General features: G+C 42.4%; 2 protein-coding genes across 9 annotated transcripts in view; one reads left to right on the forward strand and one right to left on the reverse strand.

Moving 5' to 3' along the window:
- The window catches only part of LOC119043500 (uncharacterized), a 34,432-nt gene extending 14,520 nt beyond the window's left edge, over window positions 1-19,912 (reverse strand). For 3 of the 5 annotated variants that reach the window (XR_008390940.1, XR_005081423.2, XM_053661763.1), the window contains exon 1: window positions 19,760-19,912. Coding sequence is in view for 1 of the 5 variants with exons in the window: in XM_053661763.1 (XP_053517738.1) it covers window positions 19,760-19,888 (129 nt within the window). In the remaining 4 variants the exon portion in view is untranslated. Of the gene's footprint in view, window positions 1-11,199; window positions 15,932-19,759 lie in introns of those variants that run through there. The other 2 variants (XR_008390942.1, XR_008390941.1) reach the window with 2 other exon arrangements.
- A 97-nt stretch (window positions 19,913-20,009) lies between these two features.
- EIF4B (eukaryotic translation initiation factor 4B) overlaps window positions 20,010-20,317 on the forward strand; it is a 33,735-nt gene continuing 33,427 nt past the window's right edge. For all 4 annotated transcript variants that reach the window (XM_053661759.1, XM_053661760.1, XM_053661761.1 and 1 more), the window contains exon 1: window positions 20,010-20,098. In XM_053661759.1, coding sequence (XP_053517734.1) covers window positions 20,086-20,098 — 13 coding nt within the window. In that variant the 5' untranslated portion in view covers window positions 20,010-20,085. The remainder of the gene's footprint in view (window positions 20,099-20,317) is intronic.

Below are 20,317 nucleotides of genomic sequence, written 5' to 3' on the forward strand. Positions count from 1 at the left end.
TTTTCCAACTCTTTGAGTCCCTTATCACTATTGGGTTGACCAAAAAGGTTTTTTTTCCCCATAAGATGGCTCTAGTAGTGCTTAGTTGTCTTTAACATCATTAGAAACAATTGTGTTAGAATATATTGTGACAGCTTTTTATCGGCGTCCATTTACAAAAAAATTTTTAGCAAAATGGGTGAATATTTGTGTAGCAATTTTAATACTGAAGATGTAAGAAAATAACCCCTTTTTAGCATATTATGCTTTATTATTTCTTTTTTAAATTTATTAATTAATTTTTAGAGAGAGGGGAAGGGAGGGAGAAAGGGATGGAGAGAAACATTAATGTGTCATTACCTCTCACACACCCCTACTGGGGACCTGGCCCACAACCCAGGCATGTGCCCTGACTGGGAATCAAACCGGTGATCCTTTGGTTCGCAGCCCAAGCTCAATCCACTGATCTACACAAGCCAGGGTGCTTTATTATTTCAAGAAAAGTAAACATGCAACCAAAACACAAAAAAAGATTTGTGCAGTGTGTGGAAAAGGTGCTGTGACTGATTGAATGAGTCTAAAGTGGTTTGCAAAGTTTTATGCTGTAGATTTCTTGCTGGATGATGCTTTGTGGTCAGGTAGAGCAGTTGAAACCAATAGTGATCAAATTGAGGCATTAATTGAGAACAATCAAAATACCACCATACGGGAGATACTCAACATATTCAAAATATCCAAGTCAATAAAGTTATAGGTGAAAATGAAAAAATGTGTCTTTTAGTTTACAGGAAAAAAAATATATGGACTTTTTGGCCAACCCAATATACCTGTCAGACACAATATGGAGTACAGACCCTCCTGTGGGAGTCTTTGTTCCCAGTAATATACAAAAGGAGCTAGAATACAGTCACAAACGTGCTTTGAGAGGGTGGAGACAAAGTTTTGTCTTGTAGACGTCCCACAGGCAATAACATCTGAGCTAGTCTTTAAAGGATTCGTACAAGGCGAGCATCTCAGGCAGAGGGAAAAGCAGGAGAGAAGAACTGGACACTACCCATTTACCTTCCTCTTTCCCCTACATCAGATTTCTCTCTCACTCTGCTAGATCCTTCCTGTCAGCATTCAAACCCATATTGCCCACCTTCAAACAAACTCTCTTGACCACCTTCCCCAGCAGCAAATTTCCTAGCAATCTGTTCCTTTTCACAGTCTCTCCCTTTCTGTACCCCTCAGCCCCCTCCAGGCTGGCCCCCAGGATTTACAGCACTAGTAAATGCCAGAGACTCCTACACCCCTTAGCTTTCAGCAGCTGAATGCTCCCTCCTTGAAACAAACACTCTCTCCCTGACACCTCACTTTAGGTTTTCCTCAAAGCATACCTTCTCCATCTCTTCCCCAGTTCACTTCTTTTATCTACTCTATAAACATCAATGTTCCTATCTGATCTAGAGGTTCCTATATGGTCTATAAACATGGATGCTCCTTGGGCTGGGTCCTAGACCCTCTTATTACTGTGTAATATTTCCTCAAGTAGTTCCACCATCCATTGCCATGGCTTTAATTGCATCTTCTATACACCAAAGGCTTCCAGACTTAGGTGTCCCACTCAGCCCTTTCTTCTGAGCTCCTGGGCAGTCCATGGAGCTTTCTATTCGATGTTTCTTTTCAAATGTCTCTTAGGCATCTCAAATTTAATTTGTTCAAAATTGAATTATCAACATTAGTCTCGCCACCAGCTCCTTCTTAATTATTGCTCATTTTAGTAATTGTACCATCCACCCAATTGCTCAGGCCCCAAATCTGAGAAACATATTTGACCCCTGCCTCTCTTGCCCAACCCCCCTACATCTAATGAATTATGCAGCAGAAGTCTACCTCCAAAACATATCCAAACCTGTTCCCTTCTCCTCATCTACACACCTTGTTCAGGTTGCAGCCATCTGTCCTGTGTATTCCAACACCTTCCCAACAGAAGATTTTCTGGTCACCAGCAACCCCTTAACAGAGTTCCACATACCACCCAAGTGGCCTTCTTTAAAAATTAACCTCATCATGCCCTAGCTGGTGTGACTCAGTGAACTGAGTGCTGGCCTATGAACCAGGAGGTTGCAGGTTTGATTCCCAGTCAGGGCTCATGCCTGGGTTGTGGGCCAGGTTCCCAATTGGGAGCATGTGAGAGGCAACCACACATTGATGTTTCTCTCCCTCTCTTTCTCCCTCCTTTCTCCTCTCTCTAAAAATAAATAAATAAAATCTTAAAAAAAAAAAAAAAACACAACGAACTGTACCCCTGCAACCTATATATTTCTAAAAAAATAAATAACCTCATCATGTCCCTCACCTATTTAGAAGCCTTCCATGGTTTCAGAAATGCCTAAGCTTCATGGTCAGGTTCCTGACTCTCTCCATTCCCAGCTTTTCCAGTCTCCTTCTTGGTGACCAGTCTGCAGCCTCGCTGGACTTCACCTGGTCCTTCTAACCAGCCACATTTTTCCATCCCCAGGACTTGGGAGTGTGGTCCTCTTTGTCGATCAGACATGATACTTCCACTCCACACACACACATTGCCCCTCACTTTGCTCCCTCCCCTCTCATCCACAGGGATCCTTCCCTTACCTTCCCAGGCTCTAGCTAAATGCCTTGATACGGAAAAGATGTTCAGTGAATATGGGAGAAGGAAGGGAGGATAGAGGGAGGGAAGGAAAAGACCCTGGTAAGAGGGCTGGTAAGCAAGAAAGGGCTGAGGGATGAGCCTGGAGCGGTATTTTGAGCTGGCCCTTTAAGCATTTTGTTCCAAGATCTGCACCTGTTTGAGTTATTGTTTTGTTTCTGACACTTCATTGTTATAACACTCCGTTTGCTGAAGGCAGCTGATGGCTGTTGTTGACTGTTAACAGCTGTCCCTAGGGAAGCAGCACGACTCTTGATCTTCCTCTGCCCCCTGGTGGCAACTATCAACAGCTGGCCCTGGAGAAGCAGCACAACTCTTGATCTTCTGCTGCCCCCTGGTGGCCTTGCGGGTGCTGACGGCTGTTCCTGCTAGGCAGCACTACTATGCGGTGCTTTATTTTCTGCCTTATAAACACTACCTACCATCTGTCCAAAGCTGCTAATAGTTGGCTTCTCCACCTGTATTCACCTCCAATTTCCTTCCAACGTTCCCAGTGGACAGAGTTCATAGACTTATGATCTCTTGGAGTGCATGCCAGATCAGTGGACGAAAGACCCACCCAGAGCTTTATCCCATATTTGAAGTTCATTTTGGAGAGCCATGCTGGAGGTGTGGACAGAGGCAAATGACCATGGTCCAGCAGTCAAGGAGCTGGCAATATGAATGCCAGGAGTGGGACCCCCAACCTGCGACATCTCCCTTGCACCCAAACTATCCCACCTTTCCTGGTTCTTCCCCTTTTGGTCCTCCCCATACACACCACAACTCTCAGGATCCCTCGCCCTGCATGGGAAGTCAGGAGTCTCCAGCTGGGTGCTTTTCCAGATTAGTTCGGTCCAATTAACACAATCATTGATCTTTGCCCCACCTGACTCTCACCACCCTTTTAAATATAAATGTTATTGTTTTCCTTACTACAACAGCAGGACATGTTAATTGTGGATAGTAGATAACACAGCTGAGCAGAAATAATAAAATGTTTAAAACCTGCAGAATATCACCCCACAGAGACAACCATTGTTCACACCTCGACACCCTGTGAGATCGTTTAACACACACCTGTTCCTGTTTCACCAAAGTGAGACTGAATTGTATCCATCGTTTTGGAATCTCCTCTTTACACATAACACATATAATGGGGATTTCTCTTCTTGTCTACTTAGATTCTAATAATCTTTTAAAATATTTTTAAATTTTACTTTTAGAAAAAGGAAGGGAGGGAGAAAAAGAGAAATATCAATGTGTTTGCCTGTTGTACGCTCTCTACTGGAGACCTGGTCCACAACCCAGGCATGTGCCCTCACTGGGAATTGACCTCGAGACCCTTTGGTTCCTAGGCAGGCACTCAATCCACTGAGCCACACCAGCCAGGCCTAATACTATTATTTTTAAGAATTCAATAGGCAGCCAAGATAGAGGTGTAAGTAGACACACTGTGCCTCCTCGCACAACCAAAATTAAGGACAACTAAAATTTAGAAACAAAAAAAACAACCAGAACTGACAGAAAGTTGAACTGTACGGAAGTCCGACAACCATTCATCCAGACTGGTAAGAGGGGCGGGATCCGCAGCTGGCAAAGATGGGTAGCAGCAGAAAAAAAAAAAAGCAGTGGCCGGCAACCCAGGCACACAGGCGGCGGCCTGCAGACCCTGGGCTCAGGGTGACAAGAGCAGACCCAGTGAGATGCACAAGACAGCTGGCTGACCGGGGTCCCACCTTCATATGCAGATAAACCAGGCTTAAAATGGGCAGCGAGACAGACCTCAAAACCCAGGGCCCCAATGCCAGGAAATAAAGCCTAAAAGCACCAATGGAAAATACTTGTGGGGGTTGAGGTGCCAGGAGAGACTCCCAGCCTTACAGGAGAGTTCTTTGGAGAGACCCCCAGGGTTCTAGAAAATACACAAGCCCATCCACCCAGGAAACCAGCACCAGATGGGCCCGATTTGCTTGTGCGAAGTGGCAGAAGAGAATGAAATCCAAGAGAGAGCGAGCCAGCACCATTGTTTCCTCTTGGACCCCGCCCCCACATACAGCGTCACAACCCAGCGAGGGGGTTGCCCTGCCCTGGTGAACATCTAAGGCTCTGTCCTTCATATGTAACAGGCATGACCAGACCAAAAAAAATGGCCCAAACAAAAGAACAGGTCAAAGCCCCAGAGCCAACACATCTAAGCAACCAAGAGACAGCCAACCTATCAGATGCACAGTTCAAAGCACTGGTGATCAGGATGCTCACAGAATTGGTTGGATTTGGTAGCAAATTAGATGAAAAAATGAAAGCTACACTAAGGGAAATGAAGGAAAATGCACAGGGAACCAATAGCGATGAGAAGACTGGAAAACTGGGAATAAAATCAAGGGAGTGGACCAGAAGAAAGAAGGAAACAACCAAACAGAAAAGAATGAAGAAGCAAGAATTCAAAAAAATGAGGAGAGGCTTAGGAAACTCCAGGACATCTTTAAACATTCCAACATCCGAATTATAGGGGTACCAGAAGGGGAAGAAGAACAGCAACAAGTGGAAAATTTATTTGAACAAATAATAAAGGAGAACTTCCCCAATTTGGCAAAGGAAATAGACTTCCAGGAAGTCCAAGAAGCTCGGAGAGTCCCAAAGAAGGTGGACCCAAAGAGTAACACACCAAGGCACATCATAATTATATCACCCAAGATGAAAATGAAGGAGAGAATCCTAGAAGCAGCAAGAGATTAGGGGACACTCACCTACAAAGGAGTTACCATCTGACTATCAGCTGATTTCTCAAAAGAGACCTTACAGGCAAGAAGGGGCTGGAAAGAAATATTCCAGGTCATGAAAGGCAAGGACCTACATCCAAGATTGCTCTATCCAGTAAAGCTTTTATTTAGAATGGAAGGGCAGATAAAGAACTTCTCAGATAAGATCAAGTTAAGGAGTTCATCATCACCAAGCTCTTATTATATGAAATGTTAAAAGGACTTATCTAAGAAAAAGAAGATAAAAATATGAACAATAAAAAGACAGCAAACTCACAGTTATTAACAACCACACCTAAAACAAAAGGAAACTAAGAGGACAGCGAGATCAGGAGCAGAACCATAGAAATGGAGATCACATGGAGGGTTAGCAACAGGGGAGTGGGAAGAACAGAGAGGGAGAAAAGGTGCGGAGAATAAGTAGCAAAGATGGTAGATAGAAAATAGAAAGGGGTAGGGCAGGAATAGTATGGGAAATGTAGAAGCTAAAGAACTTATGACCCATGGACATGAACTAAAAGGGGGAATTGTGGGTGGGAGGGGTGTGCAGGGTGGAGGGGAATGAAGGGCGGAAATGAGACAACTCTAATAGCATAATCAGTAAAATATATTTTTAAAAAGAATTCAAGAGTGTTCCTTTACTGCGTGGATATAGCATAACTTATTTAACCATAACCAAATGGGGACATAATTTATTTGTACTTGTTTTGGACACTTACATGGCTTTTATTTTTCTGCCATCAGAAAGTGAACTGCAACAAACTCCCCTGTGGCCATTTTTTAAAGTAATTTGAACTATAAATGTTCCTGTGGATGGCATGTTACCTTGTTAAACTGTGAGGACCCCCAGGATAGACCCACACACCCTTCTTCCCCTGAGGCAGAGACACACCTCCAGCCAAGATAGTCCTCGTCTACCCTCGCCTCTGCCCTCTGTGAGCACTGGGACAAGTGGACTCCTCATCTAACCCCGCCCACCTCAGCACTCAGCTTCTCCAGGGCTCCCACCTTTCTCACTCTGTTCTCACCTTGGACATAAAGCAGTAACCATCTATGAATTAGTTTCAAAGTAAGGTGATATTTTTACCCTGGTGGTTAAGTCCTTTATAATAATACCTAATACTTATATGATGTTTTGCAGTTAACAGGTGTTTTATATGGAGCTACCAGTCACTCTTCGAGTGCTTACTGTGTGCCAGGTACTGTGCTTAGAATTTGAACTAAATTGTTCCTAAGCTTCCCAAGAGAAGTAGGTATCAGTGGCCCCATGTTATGGAAGAGGAAACTGGGGTTTACATCAAGGCCAACGGCATGGTGGAAAGAGCGTTGAACTCAGCCCAGACCTAATTTTGAACTGTTTATTGGTCAAGTTGCACAAGCTTCAGCCCACAGCATGGATGTGTCTCAGACCGGAACACTGAATGTGAATGCCCTTAAGCAGGGCACGGGCTCCTGGGTCTACACAGTCTGCACAGCTCTCTGTGACTGTGACTTCTACCACTTCACATGCTTGCCTCTCTGAAGCCTGACAACACTGAATTTGAGGTCCCTGAAAACATTGTCCCATTTGATCTTTAACAAGGACCTTGGAAGGAAGGCAGGACTGTGGGAGTAGTACAACCTGGATTGGCAACAAGCCAGTGCATTGTCTGTAGAAAACTTTTAAACTAACAATAAAACTGATTAAAAGTCTGTTGTTATTATCTTCATGTGTGGGCAATTCTAAACAAGGTCAGTGATAAAACACTCCATGAAAATGGGAGGGAGGTGGGGAGGGCTGGGATGGGAGTAAAAGACAGAAAACTGTACTTGAACAATTAAAATAAAATAAAAAATATTTCATGAGAGCATCTTCTGTTGGTATAAGTTATAAATAATTGCTGTAATTACTGTTGAGTTTTAACAATAAAAGGGTAAGTTTCAAATTAACATACTTTCATTATTTATCTTTTAATAAAAATAACATTCTATATGAAGTGAATACCCAGTGTTTTCTACTATCCCCACTCATTTTGAGAAAAGTTTGTTACAGTTCAGAATTGTCCAAGCACTCGCCCAGCCAGCTCTTATAGATAGTACATATTCCTGGCTTCAAACACTAGGTGAGCCCTGGCTGGTGAGGCTCAGTGGCCTGAGTACCAGCCTGCGAACCAAAGGGCAGCAGTCAGGGCACATGCCTGGGATGCAGGCCAGGTCCCCAGTTGAGAGGGGCGTGCACAATGATGTGGTTGCCTCCCTCTCTTTCTACCTCCTTTCTCCTCTCTCTAAAAATAAAAAAATAAAATAAAATCTTTTTAAAAATTCTAAACACTAGATGAGAAATATACAACTACACACAGTGATTGTAAAAAAAAAACAAAAACAAGAAGTTGTTACTTCAATTCAGCCATTCTATGTGGATAGTTAGAATTTTCATTTGTGTTTGAAATATAAAATAATGACAGTGAAAACTGCAAGGTATAATATTTTTGCTTGGCAATGCAAACTTTAGTTCATACATGAAATGTTTTACAGGATTTGAATATATTTTAACTTAATTAGTATCTTTAATTCTTAATTGTTCTACAGCTGTAAAGTGAATCAAGAAAATAATTCTTCTTTCTAAAAATGATTTTGTCCTTTAGCAGTAAAAGTGTCAAATACTCTACGTATACCACTGGGGAAAGACAAAATTTTATTGTTTTAGATATTTGTTAGAATTATTACAGATCAATGATTTCTTGGTTAATTAGTATTGTTATTGAATGGATAATGTTTGCCCTATGATTACTGTGTCAGGGTTTTCCAGAGAAACAGAACCTACGGATTTATAGAAATATATATGAGATTCATTATGGGAGTGGGCTCACATGATTACGGAGTCCGAAACGGCCCATGCTCTGCTGTCTGCAAGCTGGCCAACCAGGAAAGCCATGTGTGTAATTCATTCCAAGTCCAAGGCCTGAAAATCAGGACCTAATGCTACACGTCCTGGTCTGAATCCAAAGGCCCAAGAATCAGGAGCACCAGTGTCTGGAGGCAGGAGTACATGGGGTCTCAGCTCGAGCAGAGAGTGAATTTGCCCTTCTTCCGCCTCTTGTTACATGCAGGTCTTCAACAGAATGGACGATGCCCGCCTGCAGCGGTGAGGATGGTTGTCACTCAGTCTGCTGATTCGAATGCTCCTCTCTTCTATCAACACCCTCACAGACACACCAAGAGATGATGTTTCACCAGCTGCTTGAGCACCTCTTAACCCAGTTTACATGCAAAATTAATCATCACAATTATAAAATTGAATAGTACAAAAGACACTCAATGAAAAATAAGTCTTCCCCCTAGCCCAGATGCCCAGGCCCCATACCTCACTCCAGACGCAATCATTGTTTACATTTTTTAAAAGATTTTATTTATTTTCACAGAGAGGGGAGGGAGAGAGAAAAAGAGGGACAGAAACATTGATGTGAGAGAAACATCAATTGCCTCTTGCATGCCCCCAACTGGGAACTGGCCCGCAACCCAGGTATGTGCCCAGACTGGAATCGAACCAGCGACCTTTTAGTTCACAGGCCAGCGCTCAATCCACTGGGCCACATCAGCCAGGAAGTACACGTTTTTTAATTTATAGGTAGATGTAATTTTAATCTCTGAGGACACTGAGGTTTACAGAGGTTGAGTGACTACTGGAGCTAACAGACGGAACTAGATCTTTTCCTTGACACCACACTGCCACCCTGGCATCATTCTGAGTTCACATGCACGCCTTGGGTTTACATCCCAGACTGAGGATTCTTGGGGAGAGAAGGGATGCACATGGCACCTGACTGGGGCAGTACCCAGCACTGGGCCACTGGACACTATAGCAGGAGGCCTGAGACCTGCCCCATGATTAAGCCTCTGCGTGGTGCTGGGCAAATCTCGTGGTTTCCCCACCTGTCCTTCTTACTCACTGGGCTAGGATGGGACTCAGACAAGCTGAGTAGAAAGATATCCAAAAAGTAAAAGTGGCGTACAGATTCAAGGAAGGAAGGGGAAAACATTATGAGAGGGTTAACTTCGTACTTTATTCAGATGTAAACTTCCTGTGTTACTTGCTCACTGCCTCCCTTCTTTTAAAGAGGGTTGGCTTCTACTTCTCTTCGAGTGCCCAGATCAGTGCAAGTACTGAGCCTGTCAAAGGGGCTGCGTGGGCACCTAAAGGTATGAGGCCTAACCACATACCCAGGTAGTGACACTTCCTTCAAGGAGCACCACAGGCATCCCAACCAGCTAGGGTACAGGACAGCTGGGCCAGGAAATTCAATCATGAGGAGCAGCCTATAACCCCAAAGAAACACTTGTCCCCTTCCCCTGCATGGAAGTCTCACTGCACAGACAGTACTGTTACCACTTTAGCCCTCACCATGTAACAGAACACCCCAAGACTTAGAGGCTTAAAACAACCATTTACTCATCAATCTGCAGTTTCCGGCCAGGCAGTGCTTCTGCTGGTCTCATTGGAAGTTGTTTGTGTGGCTGCAGTCACCTGGACCATCCTGGTCCAGGATGGTCCCATTCATAGCCAGGGTGGTGGGCTGGGGCTGTCAGCCGGGATGCTTCGGTTCTCTTCCATGTGGCTCTCCAGCAGAAGAGCCTAAGTTTCGTGCTTGGTAATGGCAGGTCCCAAGAGAGTGAAAGTGGAAGCAGGAGAGCCTCTAGAAGTCTAGGTTGCAGAAGTCACACATTGTCACTTTTGACATATGTATTGGCCAAAGCAAGTTACAAGGCATTTCCAGATTCAAGGAGTAAGAAAATAGACTCTACTTCTTTTTTTTTTTTTTTTTAAGATTTTATTTTTAGAGGGGAAGGGAAGGAGAAAGAGAAACATCAATGTGTGGTTGCCTCTCATGTGTCCCCTGCTGGGAACTGGCCTGCAACCCAGGCATGTGCCCTGACTGGGAATCGAACCTCGATACTCTGGTTCGCAGGCCCGCACTCAATCCACTGAGCTACACCAGCCAGGGCTTAGACTCTACTTCTTGATGGAAAAGATGCAAAATACATTGGTCATGGCTTTCAATATACCACACACTTTATAATCCACCATTCGATAATTCTCATCAACCAACCAGCCCACAATGATTAAACACCCAACATGCACTAGGTATTGTGCTAGATGCTGAAGTATAAAAACTCTAGGACCCAGTCTGTGCAGGAAAATTGGTGAAAGACTTTGAAATGAGCAAAAGTTTCCTGAGTGCTTTTTCAATGGAATTGAATTCTGGGTTTTGTCCAGGGACTCTTCGATGTCATTTGAATCTGTAAGGGTCTGTGCCTTTACATTTTTTTAAGTATTTTTAAAAATTATGGTTCAAGTACAGTTTTCTGTCTTTTACTCCCATCCCAGCCCACCCACCCAGCCCTCCCCCCTCCCTCCCATTCCCCCCCCCCTAGTTTTTGTCCATGTGTCTTTTATACTTGTTCCTGTAAACCCTTCCCCTTTTCCCCTGAAATTCCCTCCCGGAAATTTTTTAAGTTTATAAATAATTTATTTTAGCCTGGCTGGTGTAGCTCAGTGGATTGAGCATGGGCCTGTGAACCAAAAGATCGCGGTTCGATTCCCAGTCAGGGCACATGCCTAGATTGCAGGCCAGTTCCCAGCAGAGGATGCACAAGAAGTAATCGTACATTGATATTTCTCTCTCTCTCCTTCCCTTCCCTTCTCAAGATAAATAAATAAAATTTTAAAAAATAATAATAATTTATTTTAAAGAATCTCACTAGGACTTCAACATCCTATTTTCAGACACACCAAGAAGATAAGCAGTGTGTTCAGGATAAGCTCTGATTGTATTTGACTAGACTCACAGTTTTCTAAGTTGGAAAAACTGACATTAATGCAAATTACTTTTGTCCATAGGAAGGCAAATGAACTTTGTCCAGTGAGATAAAATTGGTTTGTGCCCAGTAGAAAAGGTAATTCCAAATATTACATTTTCGTACCTATAGGCTATTAACCAGTTTTGTACCTATTAGCAAATTCATTTCAGCATTCCCGATAGCCTATAAATGTCACTCTTCAGATTCTTCTTTCAATTGGTTTTTAACAAATTACAGGTTTCCTCCTTAATCAGTGAGCTAAATAAAATCTTTGATGTGTGTTCGCTACACATTTATATGAGTCATTATTTTACCTTTTAGAAAATTATCCTTATAACACAGAAGCCTCAGGTGTAAATGGTAATAATGACAGTATCTCCCCATGGGGTTGTTGGGTGGATGAAATGAGATGAAATATATAGATATGTTATCATAGTACCAAGCTCACAACAATCCTTAATAAATATTATCTGCTTTATTGTTACTAATATTATCCAAAGGACTTAGAATTTACTTGGGAAATCACACAAAGCAACAAAAGAGTTACCTCATGTACCTCATGAAAAGAGTAGTAACAGTGAGAAAGCCCAGCATCTGCTCTGGGCAAGGCAGAAGTTAGGGCAACAGATAAGGTCGGAGAAGCAAGGTGAAGGCAGATTATGAAGTGCTTTCGATGCTAGGGAGTAGGGCCTTGGAAAGAGATGGAATGTATATCAGTCAGGGTTCTCCAAAAAAGAAAACCAGTAAGACATATAGAGATATATAAGACAAGATTTATTATAGGAATTGGCTCATGCAATTATGGAGACTGATAAGTCCCATGATCTGCTGTCTGCAAGCTGGAGAACCAGGAAAGCCACTAATAGAATTGAATTCAGTCCAAGTCAAAGGCCCAAGAACCAGAAGTGCCATTGCCCAAAGTCAGGAGAAGATGGACGTCTCAGCACAAGCAGAGAGTAAGTTCACCTGTCCTCTGCCTTGTTCCATTCAAGCCCTCAGCAAACTGAACCATGCCCATCAACACTGGTAAAGGCAAAACTTAGCCTGCCAATTCAAATGCTGATCTCTCCCACAGGCGCCCTCACAGAAACACCCAGGAACCATGTTTTACCAGCTGTCTGGGCATCCCTTCACAATCGAGTTGATGCATAAAGGTACTCATCACAGAGCCCTGTTTTAGGAAATTTGATCCAAGTGCTTGCTGTGTGCTGAGTAGATCTGGTGGAAAACGAGTGAAGTGGAACAATTCCTGCAGCAGTCTGGAGGGGGTTTTAGTTAAGTTCATGGTGTTGTGCAACCATCACAATCAATTTTAAAGTGTTTTCATCACCCCCAAAAGAAACCCCATACCAATTAACGGTCATCCCTCATTCCCTCCATCCCCCAGCCTTAAGCAGCCACTGATACACTGACTTTATAGATTTGGCTATTCCAATTTCATATAAATGGAATTATGAAATATGTGGTCTTTCGTGACTGGTTTCTCTCACTTAGCAAAATGTGTTCAAGTTTCATCCACGTCACAGCATGTATAAATACTTCATTCTTTTTTATTGCCAAATGATATTTTCTCTGGATACAAAATTCCAGGGTGTTTACACCTTTTTTTCTTCTGGCACTTAAAAATCTTGTTCCTCTGTCTTCCAGGTTCCATAGTTTATAGTAAGCCCATGGCCATTCAAATTATTGGTCTCGTGTACGTGACATCACTTTTTTCTGAATGCTTCCGAGACCTCCCTGTTGTCATTGGTTTTTAGTATTTTCTTCACATTTATGCTTTTAAGGGTTTGCTGAGCTTCTTGAGTTTTAACCAAATGTGGGCAGCACAGAGGTTTTTCTTCAAATATTATTCTACCCTATCTCCCCCTTTTTCCTCTCCTTCTGAGACTTCAATAAGATGTATCTTTTCATATTGTCCACAGGTGCCTAAGGCTCTGTTCACTTCCCCCCCTTCAGTTTTGATTATTTTTGTTGTTGTTGTTCAAATTTTTATATCTTGTATTAGTAGCAGTTACTGTCTTTTAGAATACTGTTTTGAACATATTTTTAAAGATTTTATTTATTTCTCTTTAGAGGGGAAGGGAAGGAAAGAAATATCAATGTATGGTTGCCTCTCGTGAGTCCCCTGCTGGGAACTGGCCTGCAACCCAGGCATGTGCCCTGACAGGGAATCGAACCAGGATTGTGTGGTTCACGGGCCCACACTCAATCCACTGAGCTACACCAGCCAGGGCTGATTATTTCTATTGATTGACCTTCCAGTATTGACTCTTTCTTAATTCTGCTCTTAATCCTATCTCATGAGATTTATTTCAGATATTTTAATTCTAAAATTTCCATTTGGCTCTTCTTATATTGTCTATATCTTTGCTGAGATTTTCTACCTTTTCATTCATTACAACACCATGTTGCTTTATCTCAATGAGCATGGTCACAAGAGCTGCATTCAAGTCCTTGTCTGATTGTTTCAACATCTGGGTCATCTCAGGGTTGGCCTCTGTTGATTTTCGTGTTCCTGGGAAAAGGGTCACATTTTCCATGTTCTTCATATGTTGAATATTTCTTAGAGTATCCTATACATTGTGAATGTTATATCGTGGAGACTCAAGATATACTTTCTGTGGTAGGCAGAATAACAGCCTGCTCAAAGATGTCCACATCTGAATCCCTGGAATCTGTATGTTATGTTACATGGCAAAGGGGAATTAAAGCTACAGAAGGAATTCAGGTTGCTAACTAGATGACCTTAAAGTTGGATGACTATACTGGATTATCAGGTGGACCCAATGTATTACAGGGGTCCTTAAGAGTGAAAGAAAGTGGGGGGAGAGGAGTATAAGGGGCTAAATGCAAATGAAAAAAATACAATAAAAAATGCCCCCCCAAAAAAATAGAATGAAAGAGGAAGTCAGAAGAAAAGTGAACAAGAGTCAGAGCAATGAATGTAAGAAGGATCCAACCTGAACTCTCTGGCTTTGTTAATGGAGGAAGAGCACCATGAGCCAAGGAATGTGAGCAGTATATAGAAGCTGGAAATGACTACAAAACAGATTCACCCCCAGGGCTTCCAGTCCCATCCTTAGTTCAGTGAAACCCATTTCCGACTTCTGACCTCCAGACCTATAAAGAGAATAAAACTAAGTTTGTAGTAATTTCTTATAGCAGAAGAGGAAACTAACATATCCTCCAAAGATGTTCCCATTTTTATTTTAGCAAGCAATTAAATTAGACCCAAACTGCAAACTCTCATTTGAGGTAGACAGCAGATATCTGTTTGATTTCCTTTCTTTCCTCAACTGAACTGTTAGCAGCAGAACTCTGGTTCCCTTCCCTGCCCTCCCAAAACCTCCCTCCCTTACACACACACAGACACACACTTTCTGAGAGCATAGACTGGCCCGGGCAATGCCTTCCTAAAGGCAGAAATATGGCAGCTTTTCCAGGGAAGCGTCGGCCATACTGGACTGTGCCACATCACCACCTTCTTCCAAGTTTCATCTCTCCTCCAAAATCTGCTCGCCTTTCTCCACAGCTTTTGCATAGTTGTAGGTTTGGGGTCTTTTTTGTTTGGGGGGTGTTTTGGGGGTCCAGTTTACTGTTATATATGATAGGGTAGATCTACTGAAAACTTACTCAGCATAACAAAAACAGAACCCCTATTAATAATGATATATATTTAAAATTAACCTTACACATTCAAAACTCAGTGATTAAAAAAATTTTTATTTTACAGAAATATACTGTGTTAAGGTATTGATATACTTTGCTTGGATGGTGTGAACATAAAGCAGAAAACAATGGTAATCTATTATTTCAGCTACACAAGCTGAACAAATAGAAGTAACTGGCATATGAACCATATTGTCTGATTAACGGTTTAGCTTAGTTCTGGTTATCTGAAGAATGTCTTTGCTAGCTTTACCAGAAGGAAGATCATAATGTCCACAATTAGTACCACAGATTCATAAAATGACAAAAAAGATCTTTGAAATCATCTAGTTAAATGTCCTCCTTTTACAGGTCAGAATTCTAAGGCTCAGAGAAAAACAAGGGAATGATTTAACAAAAATTTATTATTATTGTTGAAAATTTTTAAACTGCCAGGTATAATTATATAAACATATAATTTTATATATACACACATGCACACTCAGGGTGGTCTTCAAAAGAAAATTTGGACAATTTCAACCAAATTATGTAAAAACCTTAAATATTGTTAAGCTAATTAGCTTGGTAAATTCAGACTCTAGAAAACAAATATAAACTTATGCGCATTTCTTTGTTTCCTTTACTTTAACTTAGTTTCCAAACATTTTTCAGTTTGAAAAATCCTAAAAGAGGAAATTTTTGCTTTCTTCCTGTGAAAGAAACCATTGTTTTTAAGGGCTACATTTTCCAGTTCAATGAAATAAATCCAAGCATATAAATCAACATGTGTTACAATAACTTCTTGAAAACCTCCTTGATGAATGTATACAATTCCTTGGAAGTCTGACTTTAGCACCAACAAATACATACTGAGTACCAGCAATGTTCTAGGTGCTAATGCAAGGAAAACAGAGATAATCGCATGGATGCTGCCCTTGAGGAGTTGATGGACAAGTGAAGGCAATTCAAGGAGAAAGGTGACAAATGCCAAAAGAAGATACTGGCACAGTCCTGGGGCGGGTTTCAGAGAAAGAAGCTCAGGAAAAGCTTCCTCCTAGAAAAGGTGACATTTGAAAAGTGCTTATATTGTTGACACGTTTGGTAGTGAAAGCATATTCCAAGGAGAAGGAAGAGCAAAGGGGAAAAAAAAAGACTAGGCCAGGAAAGCACAGGTGTAGCTGGCTAGGACGTAACAGCAGACAAGGAGGATAGTGGGAAAGAAGTGATTTGGGATTTGGACTATACCAGCCTTGAATGTCTGCCTAAGCCATGTAGAATCATGGGAAGTTTATTAGCAGGGGAATGTGTCCAGACCTATACTTTGGGAAATAAATCTGGTAGCTACACATTACATGGAATGAAGCAAGGAAAGACTGTAGGCAGGAAGAAGACTCATTAGGAGACTAATGCAGTGGTCAGGGAGAAAAATGACAAGGGAAATAGGATATGAATGTAAGAAACACTGCAAATGTCAGGGCTTGGAAAGTGATTTTCAATAACCAATTTCTGACCCACAGAAACTGAGAGAATAAATATTTATTGTTTTAAGATAATTTGTTATACAGCCACTGATAACTACCACAGTTTATTTCTTCTGGGTTCCTTCAGAACAAATGCTACAAAGTGGTTGTTACAGACTTCTCATGAGATTTTAACAGTTTTCTTTATTTAAAAAATATATTTTATTTATTTTTTTTTAGAGAGAGGGGAAGGGAAGGAGAAAAAATGAGAGAGAAACATCAGTGTGTGGTTGCCTCTTCTGCGTCCCCTGCTGGGGACCTGGTCTGCAACCCAGGCACGTGCCCAGACTGGGAATTGAACCAGTGACCCTTTGGTTTGCAGGCCTGTGATCAATCCACTGAGCTACATCAGGCAGGGCAGTTTTCTTTATTTTTTTAAAGATTTTATTTACTTTCCAAGAGTGGAAGGAAGGGAGAAAGACTAGGAGAGAAACATCGACGTGTGAGACAAACCTGGGGACCTGGCTTGCAACCCAGGTATGTGCTCTAACTGGGAATCAAACTGGTGACCTTTGATTTGCAGGCCAGCGCTTAATCCACTGAGCCACAGCAGGCAGGATAGTTTTCTTTAATTTTTTAAGACGTCTTAAAAAAAAAAAAACTGGAAAGGACATAAACCTGAGAAAGACAGTTCTGGGTCTGCCACTCTACCATTTGCTGGCTGTGTGTTCTCACATAACATACTTACTGCTTCTGAGCCTGAGTCATTATTTTAAAACACTACTAATAACATTAATCTTAGAGTAGGAGTCCCCAACCTCCCGGCCACAGACTGGTACCAGTCCCGTTAGGCACAGGGCGGGCGGGGGGGGGGGGGCTGCTCACAGCAGGAGGTGAGCTTGAATGTAATATGCTTGAATCATCCGGAAACCATCCCTCCCCACCCCAGTCTGTGGAAAAACTGTCTTCCACAAAACCAGTCCCTGGTGCCAAAAAGGTTGGGAACCACTGCCTTAGAGGGCCATTGTGAGGACTACACAAACTAGTTTTTTAAGTGCCTGTATCACCCTAAAATACACAGGTGCTTAGTAATTGAAAGTTTCTCCCTACATTGTATATCCCTATCTTATTTGGCTTTCCTCAGAACTTTCTGAAATCTACTGTCTCCAATGGTAACTGGGACAATCCTGTTTTTTCTTAATTCTCAGGTATCATTCCATTTTAATGATCCAAACCAGGAGAAATACAAAATCTCAGGCTCACCCCAGTCCTACTGATTTGGAACACGGCTTTTAACAAATTCCCCAAAAGATTTGTAAGCACATTAAAATATGAGCAGCGCTGAACCGGTAGCTTAATAGGGCTATTAAGGGGCTCAAACTTAATAGGGCCAAAACAGAGCCCACCCACCCTCTCCAAACCTGCTCCACTCCAGGCCGTGCCATCTAAGTAAATTGTATCAGCCACATGTTCATGCCAAAAATTCAGGAGTCATCTCTGATAGCTCCTTCTGTGTCCTATGTCTAAACAAGCACCAAGTCTACTTCCAAAATATTTCTGCATATATCCCTTTCCATCCTACACTCATGTCTAGACCACCACCTTCGCTCATCAGGGTGACAGCAACTAGGGCGGGCTTAATCCAGTAGACACAGCAGGCACAGCACCCAGGCCCCGCCACACTTTTAGGAGACCTCAAAAACATTTTAGTTTATTTTTTAAATTACAAAGAAAAAAACCATTCAGGTTAAAGAAAATGTCTTTTTTTTCTTTTTTCTTAAGATTTTATTCATTTATCTTTAGAGGGGAAGGGAAGGAGAGAGGGAGAGAAATATCAATGTGTGGTTGCCTCTCATGTGTCCCCTGCTGGCAACTGGCCTGCAACCCAGGCATGTGCCCTGACTGGGAATGGAACCGCAATCCCTCAGTTTGCGGGCCCACACTCAATCCACTGAGCTACACCAGCCAGGGCTAAAGAAAATGTCTTAATGTATATTATCAACATATTTGTCTTTAAAATAATCATAAAATATCATTTTTAATATTGTTTTTATGGAGAAAGGGACCTACAAATACAGAAATGCCTGGAGTCCATGAAAAGTCACAGTGGGGCCCTGGCAGCAGCGACAACCTTTTACATGGTTTTTCTCTTCCATTATCTCATCTGTATAATCCATTCTCTATTCAATAGCCTGAGTATTCTTATTGTGGCATTTTTTTCACATTAAAGTATAACTTTTATAAGTAAACTGCACAAATCTTAAGTGCACTGTGTAATGAACTTTTTACCTAAATATACACTCTTGTAACCACCACCCACATTGATACTAATCTTTCTTAAAATTTTATTTCAAGTCATGGCATTCCCTCATATAAAATCCTCCCATGCTTTCTCAACTCACTTGTAATAAAATCCAAACTCCTAAACCTGGTTTACAAGTCACATTTGATCCAACCCCTACTTACTTTTCAAACTTCATCTTACACTCCTCCCTTACCATACCCCAGCTATCAGCTTGCCAAGTTGTTCCTGCCTTGGAACTTTTGATCTAACTCTGCACACTCTGCCTTCTCCTAAAGCTCCTCCTAAAGATGTTCTCAGAGCTGGTTGTTGTAATACAGATCTCAGTTCCAACGTCACTTCCTCAGAGGCTTTCCCTGAGCAGGCAATCTAAAACTGCACCCTGTCGGGCCTAACCCGGTGGCCCAGTTGGTTGAGCCTCCACTGGTACACCAAAAGGTTGTGGGTTTGATTCCCTGTTAGGGTTCCCATACAGGAGGCAGCTGATTAATGATTCTCCCTCACATGTTTCTCTATTCCTCTTTCTGAAACAAATCCTTGGGTGAGGCATAAATAAATAAATAAATAAAAATAAAGTTGCAGCCAGTCACCTTTTATTAAAATCACCTTAATTACCTAGAATGCTTATCTTTCCCTCACTGGACTATAACCTCCTTTTGGGAGGTTTTGTTATCTCTTGTACTCAAAAAAGCCATTAACAGTTCCTGATTCATGGTAGTCAACCAATGAAACTTTTCATTGAGTAAAGTGCTAATGTGATAAACAATGTATGATAAAATGTAGCATTAGCCGGAGAAGGACAGATAGCACTCGTCTCTGAAATCACGGGCCTGAGTCTGACTTAACTATCCAGTAAAATAAAGGATTAAATGACGTTAAAACCTTTGGCAATTAAGTGTTCTATATTTTTTACTTTATTCCGACTAAATAAGCAAAATTAAAACCATCATTACGCAGGATTGTAGGCTTGTTTTGCCTCAACAAAAAGGGACTTAAAAAGAAACTCAAAATACTCGCTTTCAGAAAACCAATTGTGGTACACCCATTCTGACCTGCACCTCCTACCTTTACGTCCCAGATACAGGACCCTTGCCAGTGCAGACCCGCCCCTTCCGCTTACCCCAAGGACAGGAAGTCGCGAGTCCGTGGACCCCGTCTGGGACTCTGGCCGTGCCCCTCGTCCGCGCGTAGGTCTACGTAAAGCGTTAGGCGTTTCGCTACGGCCCAGGCTCCACCCCTTCGGCCACATGTCGCGCAGGTCTTCCCATCGGACGTTGCGCCACCTCCTCACGCTGTTACACGAACCTAGATCAGCGACGCCCCGCCTCCTGTCTCACTTCTCACCTCCCTACCCCCTCCCAGTTTCGCTTCTCAGTGCTGGCGCTCCCGCTATAATCACGTGATTGCTTCATCCGGGTCCTTTGCGTTCTCTCTCCCTCTCCCAACATGGCGGCCTCAGGTGAGTGAGCGGCCGAATGCGTCCAAGGAGCGGGCTCCCAAGCCACTCTCCGAGCCTGATCCACTGATTCCTTGGAGTCAGGGAATGGGCGGCACTGCTTTCCTTCGGATTTGAGGGCTGCGGCAGGCTGGCGACTTGGCCATGTTAGGTTATCGCTTCGGGATGTTTGGGGGAAGGGGAAGGACACCCTCCCCCTCACACCCTTTTCACCCCATCTGC

The sequence above is a fragment of the Artibeus jamaicensis genome, unplaced genomic scaffold (genome assembly GCF_021234435.1).
Source record: "Artibeus jamaicensis isolate MK-2021 breed Jamaican fruit bat unplaced genomic scaffold, CSHL_Jam_final contig_233, whole genome shotgun sequence".
In the NCBI taxonomy this organism is placed as follows: Eukaryota; Metazoa; Chordata; class Mammalia; order Chiroptera; family Phyllostomidae; genus Artibeus; species Artibeus jamaicensis.